Here is an 8,681-nt window from a genome sequence, read left to right as displayed (position 1 = left end):
TTATGGCATGGAAATCTGCTTTGATTCTACATAAAGCTGACTAGATCCATGTTACAAAACAAATGCTGATGTACATCCTTCTAGTGTGTCGGAGCGAGGTTAGAACAATTCCGTACAAGTCCGTGGGTAGACCCCTATTATCTACGTCTGATCTCATTTACTTCTCCCAATTTTAAGATATGTTATTCTACTGGTGTGCGCCTGCGTTTAATCAGGGCGTTAACCACTCCATGTCTTTCCCTGACGAGATCTTTGATGAGATGATATTTGCTGTCCGTGAAATGAAGATTCCTTTTAGTTGGAGTGAGCTATACGTTCAAGTTCGAGAAATAATCTTTAGTCTACCACAGTTCTTGATGTCAAATTATCCTTAGTACAGACTTTTCTCTAGAAACTGGCGTTTAGTCATCCTCTATTCCCTTATTTCATCCTGTTAATAATAATAAACATCAACATACACTAATTACGTATGTGATCCCCCCTGGTATGAGTGTTTGAAGAATAGTGTATGACTCCCTTGACTCTTGCTCTATCATCATCCCTAGGCAGATAGACTTTAAGAGAAATCTTCCATACCTAGCCTTGGGTGACTGTTGAGCCCCATTAGAGCCTTTTTCAGTTTGCATACCCTTGTCCACTTTTCAGGATTTTTCTTTAAATCTATGCGTCAGGTATTTCTCATGACATATCTCTTTCTTCTTAAGTCCCCATCAAGAATGCATTTCACATCCCGAGATTGCTCCAGGTGAGCCATTTATTTGGCTCTACAGTAGTGAGAGTAGTATGTCGACAGATATCTCATCTTGGCCACAGCGACATACGTTTCTTAGGTAGGTGCAAAATGCCGTCGTTTGAGAGTAAAACCCTTTGGCGATTATGGTACTTGGCATCTTAGTATCTCTACTAGCTGGCCTGTGTCATACAAGCATTGGTATATGTTTTACTGAGAATACCCATTTGCAACGCGACGTTGATTATTTTCCCTATCGGTAGATTAGCGACGATCTCCCACAGTTTGTTTTTCTCCAGGCCGCATTTCATCCTCCATAGAGCATTTATTCCAGGATTTTTATACAGATAGGCCTCAGAACATCTAGTAATTTGGATAATCTTCATTAATGTATATAAACAACATAATTTGTTGTGTAAATGATGAAGAAGTTTGTGAGAAGGATATGAGTTGTTATATCGATATACGCAGGCGTGGTGAACTTACCTTATTCCAGAGGAGTGTTCCTCTGGATTCTTGGAATCTGCTTTGAGCACAAGCTGTGGACTTGGTACGTCTGGAAGTAAACCTTTTCAAAAATCTATATGATAGTGTTGTCATTTGTTCGCCTTTCAGATGGATTGTTTTCTGAGTCGGTGGAGGAAGGCTCAGAGAAGGGTGCTAAGTGTCATTTTCATCATCTATCCAAGTCCATGTCGTTCCCCATGGAATGACTGAGTTTTTGAAAAATAGGATTTAGTTCAGGCAATGGTATACAGATCTAATCTAGAGGACAAAGATTTTCTTGTTATGTGGATGATACATTTATACCTAGACTTTTTGGGGTAGATAGAAGCTAGCCAACAAAAGATGCATGTATGAGTGCTCTTGGATCTAATCTTCCTCGCTCCTGGCTATGAATATGAACAGAGGCAGTGCCATCCAAGATTTTTGTGTAAATTTATGCATGGGTTCGAAATCTTGGGTCAAAAGCGGACAGGTCTACGCCAGAAGTTGATGGCCTAAGACTGTTTAATGAGTAGGTCGGTATGTATGAATGTATAGCTATGCAGTTAAAAGAGCATTCCCACCCAATAGGATTTGGGTGTATTTGCTAGTAAATACGTGACAGCTCGACGACGAGTGAGAGCTAGAGGTTTGAGCCAATTGTTCCTCTCATGCAACCCCATTTGTTGTGCGTGGTGTTGGACCACAGGAGCATTTCTATGCGAGCATCGATCCCTTCACTCTGGAAGTAGGAGAAAGGGTTTGTCTGAAATAATCTTTGGCATTATCTGAGAGCGAAAAGCGTTTTTATTTTTACCCGAATTGATTTTTATCATGGAATGAAAGGTGAGAATGGGAACAATGGTGTCAAACATCGAATTTGTGGTGTGGACAATAGATCCCGAGAGACTCTCTGTGACAATCATCAAACTGAATGACACAAACCAACGGATGCCCCAGAGATATTGGGAATTTAGAGCGTCCTCCCCATATATCACTATGCAGAATAAGGTACAGAATAGGGTAGCACATCTCTCATCATTTCTTGTTGCGCAATGAGGGTGTCTTTTATGTAATATGCATAACTCACAATTTCACACTGAAACTTTATTGTCTAAAATTACTGAAAAGTTGCGGACACCATATGACTTTTGAAAAGATGGGTGTCCTACGAGTCATTCTAATGATACAGCCAAATAGGCGGGCTTACGATTCTCCTATCGGCTAGGCGATAACACAAAGAGCCACACTTCTATTTTATGTATTTGTGTTTGGTTCGTTTCCAAGTAGTTAAAATCCTGCTTTCGTCCTTAGCAAGTCCAAATCTCTTCTCCCCAGATCTGCCGGTCCTGAATAAAGAATATATGGTAGTGATTAAACATATGTCTTGACACTTTATGGTCATTTGGTAAGTTTTTTGTATAGATATCAGGTTTGTGTGATAAATTTGTGGTACGATGGAACTCCATTTTTTATAGGTTGAGGTTATGGTTGATTAAGTTTATGGATGCCTCGTTGCCATTCTACCGTTCCGGAAGTAGTGATATCCCCCTCCAGCAGTGATGATTTTTTGTTGTTTGGCAAGGAGTATAATTGATGAGTGGGTTGGTTGAGCGGTCTATGATCTGTGCTCCTGAATCAATGAGTTGCCGAGTTAATTCCTTGTGAAATGATTTCTAGAAGCACTTAAACTAATAGAAATTAGAGTCTTACCTGAGTATGCAAGTGAAGTAAAAAGGAGTTGGTTTTTCAGTGTAACCAGGAGTGTTTCAATTTATCAATATTTCTTGTATTGAATTCTCCAAGACTGGACTGAGCTTCTGGCTTAGTTGTAGTCGTTGTTGGCCATGTGATGTACCCCTATGTGTCAGCCCTTTGGTTGCTCCACTCCATTGTTTGGTGGGCGTATTTTTCCATGCTATTCTCTCCAGTCATGTTTCTTTTGCTGTGTACTGACTATTTTGGCAATATGTCTGCACAAGTGAGTCTTTATCTTTGATTTTAAGAATCTTTAGACCTTTCTACCTCCATGATGATCTTTGTTCATCACTCTTGCTGAGCTATTCAACGGCTTTGTGTATCATAGCATCACTCCTCTGTCGAACTTTACGTTCTGCTGCGGATTAGGAATAGTTTCGTTGGTGATGATTGTTCTACCTTCATCTCTTGTCCGAGGATTCTGAACATTGAACCTTGATTCAAAATTCTAGCATTTGAGATCATGCAAAGAAAATGTGCATAAAACTCTATCTTTCATAAAGTTCTGTGTGAGGATCGCAGATCCACCGGACATCTGGTTTCAATGCACCATTATGATGTCAAAGTCTAATTGCCATCAGATTTTGTTTAGAATGGTGGCCTATTCGTCACCGTCTTACTCCCCTGCTTCGTGGTGCTCCAACCTTGTACTACTTCAAAAAGATTTTGGGCCGCGTCACGAGCTTTGATGGAGTAGGTTTGTCTGCACTATCATCCTCATATATGTCTTTTGCAGTTCGTAATCTTTCTAATCATAAATATTGGTGGTCACTAAGTTATGCATGAAGTCTATTGGAATTCAACAATCCGAGTGACAGATAATCATGGAGTCTGTTTCATTCCCATGCCTCAAATTTGCGGATGCTCATCGTTCATTTCGGTCCTCCTCACAGATAGATTGTATTTTACTACTGTTCCCCTTCAAGTAGGTCTTCACAAATTGACCCACTCAGGTAGTTTCTCCCATTTATGACGATAGGAGGTTTCATCGCTTTGAAGGTCATCCTCAAGTCGCTTGGGTGAGGTGCACCGACAGAACCAGAAGGTTTCCCAGTATTATCAAAACTTTGAGAGCGACCCTTAACTATCTGACCAGCATTTCAAGCAATTAAGGCGTACCATAGATAGAGTTTTCATATGTGTTCGACAAATAAAGTCGAAAGGTAAGATTTTTTTTTTCTTTGTTTCTTTTTTTTTGTCCTTGAAAATAAGCCGAACCTGGACCGATCATTGCTTAAAAAAGAAAACTCGGATTGAACTGGCACGTGTCGCATCGTACCACGGCGCGCAATCTCTACGCTTATTTCGCAGGCGATCCGGAAGTGCACCATCGATCAGGCTGTAGGTCTGACCGCAGGACCATACGGCGATCTTCCGCTCTAAGCGCCTGCTCCCCGACCGGCTCGACCTCAGCAGGCACTACCGGCGACGCTCCCGACTCGCGGCGCCAGGCGTCTCGCGATGAGGCCTCGACAGTTAGGGAGCAACCAGGCGTACGCGAATCTGCCTTTCAGTAGGGCACCACTCGTGCGTTCTGCGTTCGTTCGAGAGTAGATCGGAGGCGTACGTGACTTGGTCGCGTGGCTCCTTGGGCTGCGCTCGTGACTGTTCGACTATCTTGTGCGCTTGCCGATCGAGAGTTCGATCGAGATCACCCCGTACCGTCCGGCGTTACGGTTGGCCTGCGAACCGGATGACCCCAAACACTTCTTATCCTCTCCTGCTCATGACTCAGGGACATCGAGCTCTTCGACGGCAATTAAAGGCGTATGCTCTGACTACCATGTTAAAAGTGAGAATTCTAGAGAGGGAACAAGCTTAAAATCATTAAGCAATCTAACTCCCCTCTACTTTCATATTACCATACCAAGGATGTTTCATAAGCGGAAACATAACTAACTCATAATAAACATGAATACTATACATAACGATTGGAATTAATGCAATCCATGTAGTAGCCGTCTCTACGATATTCTATACATGCCTTGTTATGATCGTACTATATAGATTAGATATACACTTTATTAATACATTTTGAATCTTAGAGAAAGTTTACTTTTTGCTCCTATGAATATGAATGATTCTTGTTATTAAATCCTAAGTAGTTATCTCAAATATTTATATGTGTTTAATATCCAATTACCTGACACTAGCTACCAATCTCCCATATACAGCGTGCTCAGGTTAACAGGGAGGTGGTACAATGCCGCCTTCCCTTTGTTTCTTCTGCCGCCAACTAGTGGGCCTCTCAGGTAGGAACATTAAGAGGTGGGTTCGAACTTTTAGGGAGATGAGGGGTGAGGATTTATGAATTTTAGGATGTTTGAATTAGTCAATTATGAATATATATTAATGTAATCATAGTAGTAGCATGATTGAGTGTTCTGTTTAGAGTTCCTTGGGTGTCTTTGGCTTCTCTAAGACCACAATTTAGAGATTTGGGGAGAAGACGAATCCTCCTCTCGATAAGAGATCAATTGTATTCTTGCTTGGAGTTTGTTTGTTTTTTATTTCTTCTATCACAATTTATCGCTCTTAGTTTGATTTCATCCAGATTTTTCTTGTTTTCTCAATTGTTTTTGGGCCAATTATTCTAGGATTGCTGGGCTGATTGCGAACCAGTATTTCCTCTTGGATTACTTGTGAACCAAGTATTTCCTATCATTTTTGTTGTCGGTTTTTATGCACGCGGGCTCTATTTTCCTTTATCTGTTGCGTCCTCATTAGTTTATCTCTATTTAGATCCCTTAGACCGTTTATGTTTTCATTCATCGTTTCTCTAACGTTCGCCTGTAGATGTCTTAGAATGTTCGCAATTCAACATTGATAATAGACTATACTGGCAGCTATTGAATAGAAATTGTAGAATAAGAGAAGTAATGTTGAGATATCTATGGAAGGAGTCAACCAAAAATAAGACTATCACGAAGCTCAGAAATGCATTTATACTCCCAAATTTACTGAAGAACAATGCAGTGTCGGGGTATAAGTCACTTTTGCCCTCAACTAACCCTCAGGCATTTCATCATCATCAACATCATTTGCTCTTAGTATACGCATTAGAGACCGCCCTCTATTGAGCATCAATGCCATAATACCACTATATTGAATAAGTCATGGTTTGAGCTTCAACTCTCAAAGTTAATAATAAAAAAAAAGCAGGCGACAATGAGTAAAGGGCTTCGTCTGGCGATGGCTTTGCCTTTATACTTTCTAATAGATAACTATCTTTAATACATAAACAATTCGTTATACTTGTTATTAAAAAATTTACTTTTAGCATAGCTTCTCATGTAATAAAGCCATTAATTTGGGTCTTCCCTTCTTTCACGGGAATTCGAAATTAGGATTCGCCTGGCGGCCAAAGGGGGCCCAAATCCTGAAATTAATTTTCAGGATTAACATTAATCCCTCCCCCCTCTCTCTTGAAACCGCCGGCACCCCTTAATGGGCTCCAATTGACTTGCCATAATCCCTTAGCTCTTTTTGAATTTTAAACCTCTTTCAATTTAGATTATCCCTCCTAATCCACTTAAACCTAAATTAATTTTCAGGTTTTGGATTAAACCTCTATGCTCCCTTGCAACCTAATTCTCCCCTTGTTGGAAGACGCCGGCCCTTCCTCTCCCCATCTTCTTCTTCCTTACCCTTCCGTGGACAGATTGGAAGCCTAGAGAAGAAGAGACGATCTCCCCTCTCCACTTCCAATGTGAATGCAGATCCCGAGTTGAGTGGGGATAGATACTTCGACGCCGACGGACCAGAGCTCAACTATCTATCCGATCTCCGTGCTTTGACGTTAGGATTGAAGACGACGCCACAGTTGACGAATATTGGAGCGAGTCGTCTCGATTCTAGTGAGCATCATCGACCCGACCATTCTCAAACTACGATTGGAGCTCGTAAAGCCGCACACTACATCCTTCCCCACCGGCTACCTCTCCACCAACGAAGCTTCTTCGGCACCTTCCTCTCTAGTGGTGATATCCTTCATCGTTTGGATCTCTCTTTCTCCGCTAAAACTTACTAATAGTTGAGTGAGACGGCCCTCAAGTATGAAATTCTCATTTGTTAAGCGGTTGGATTTGTTTAATTGTACTTTGCATCTAAATCTCTCGCGAATTTTGAATGAATTGTTTCGGTTAATTTCAATTGCATTTCTTTGGACTCTAATAAAGTTTAAAATTTTCAAATTCCTAACTCACTTTTATGTGCTAGCGTTAAATTTAAAGGAGCAAAAACTTTAATCTTTTTCTCTCTTAATTTCTTGAAGTAACTTAACTCCTAGTGGTTTTCATTTCATGTGGTTCACATCAGAAGGTGGTAGCGGAGTGTCACAATAGGAAGTGAATGAAGCGGTAGGGAGCTCTGCTGAGTGACCAAGGAAGAAGAAACAAAGAAAAATTAGTAGACTTCTTTTCATGCATAATTGTATTGAATTGAAGTGCAGAAGTGAGACATCGTAATTTTCAAATAAGGTTTCTAGGCACTGAAACAAGTTGTCATCCTGTCAGGTTAAACATATCATGGTCTGGTTTTGTTGTTATTTAACCAATATGATAAATGGTCATTTTTGAGTTCACTATATATGGGTGGGTCCAATTAGTAGACTAACCTGAATTGACATACTTAACTTTACTCAAATCTCCCATCTACAAATAAAGATGATAAATATATTTATGTGAAATATTATGTATATAACATGTTCATGTATTATGTGTTAATTTTGGTCTATGGTGACAGCATATTATGTATTATGCATTAACTCCGTGAGAGCACTTAATGTTTAAAGAAACAACCCTTAGGTAGTCCTCTATATTTCTGGAGAGCACTTAATGTTTACAGAAACAACCCTTAGTAGACCTCTATTTTTTATAAGCATTTAATTCTAATTGCATCCATGTTATATAAAGTGTAGTGCATTCAGGGCTGGCATATACTTGAATAATTTTCGTACTCTCTGTCATGAGTGTCAAACCATTTTCATATCTTGTATGCAGTGATTGGAAATCCACTGGGCATCCACATACATGCTGTATTTGTTTCAAAGATGGCAGGTGAAACCTTACAGAAGTATGCTGAAGGTGACGGAGAATGCTGCATAGGCCCACCTATAGAGGAAAACGCAGGAACGGTGCTGGTGATTTCTTTTGTTTCTGTTGTTGCTATAATATCAGTTATCGCAGCATTTCTATTTGCTCGAAACTGTTGGATTCTTCGGAATGTTAGCAATAGAAAACCTTCTCGTATAGAGAGAGAGGAAGTAGAAATCCTTCCATGCTTCATATTCAAGAGGGCCTATTTGAACACCAAACGCATTACTGAAACTTGTGCTATCTGTCTTGAAGACTATCAAGATGGCGAGACACTTCGGCTTCTTCCCTGTCTACATGGTATATGCGTTTCCTTCTCGATTCAGTTTCATAATATTCTGTCATTTGTCATGAATAAATATACTTTAAATGTGAATCCATCATGTGAAATTTTCATCATGGTTGACAAATAAAAATAGTTGAAATTCAAGTACCTTATTGATATTCGATTCCTGATACCCTTTTTATTCACTTTTGCAATATTGTTCATTTTCAAGAATCAGCATTGTTCTTCTATCTTTGTTAATTTTCTGTTGCTTGACATCTTATGATTATGGAAAATAACTGGGTCAGCATATTCTACAACAACAACAACAACAACATCAAGCCTTTAT

The 8,681-nt window shown here is 39.9% G+C and overlaps 1 protein-coding gene across 1 annotated transcript; it reads left to right on the top strand.

The window, feature by feature from the left end:
- The first annotated feature begins 6,142 nt into the window (after positions 1-6,142).
- Positions 6,143-8,507, top strand: LOC110092014. Its single transcript, XM_028691709.1, has 3 exons — positions 6,143-6,146; positions 6,529-6,954; positions 7,945-8,507. The coding sequence occupies exons 1-3, from the start codon at positions 6,143-6,145 to the stop codon at positions 8,478-8,480; spliced, it is 966 nt and encodes a 321-aa protein (XP_028547542.1). The 3' UTR covers positions 8,481-8,507.
- The last annotated feature ends 174 nt before the right edge of the window (positions 8,508-8,681 follow it).

Source organism: Dendrobium catenatum, unplaced genomic scaffold, assembly GCF_001605985.2.
Source record: "Dendrobium catenatum unplaced genomic scaffold, ASM160598v2 original_scaffold_55882, whole genome shotgun sequence".
Classification (NCBI taxonomy): Eukaryota; Viridiplantae; Streptophyta; class Magnoliopsida; order Asparagales; family Orchidaceae; genus Dendrobium; species Dendrobium catenatum.
This window is presented reverse-complemented; position numbering and strand designations above follow the sequence as displayed.

What these genes read in the sequence shown, in the direction of transcription:
- LOC110092014 (XM_028691709.1), top strand. An exon ending in CGGCACCTTCCTCTCTAGTG is followed by an intron (nt 6,955 to 7,944) that starts GTGATATCCTTC and finishes CTCTGTCATGAG; the next exon opens with TGTCAAACCATTTTCATATC.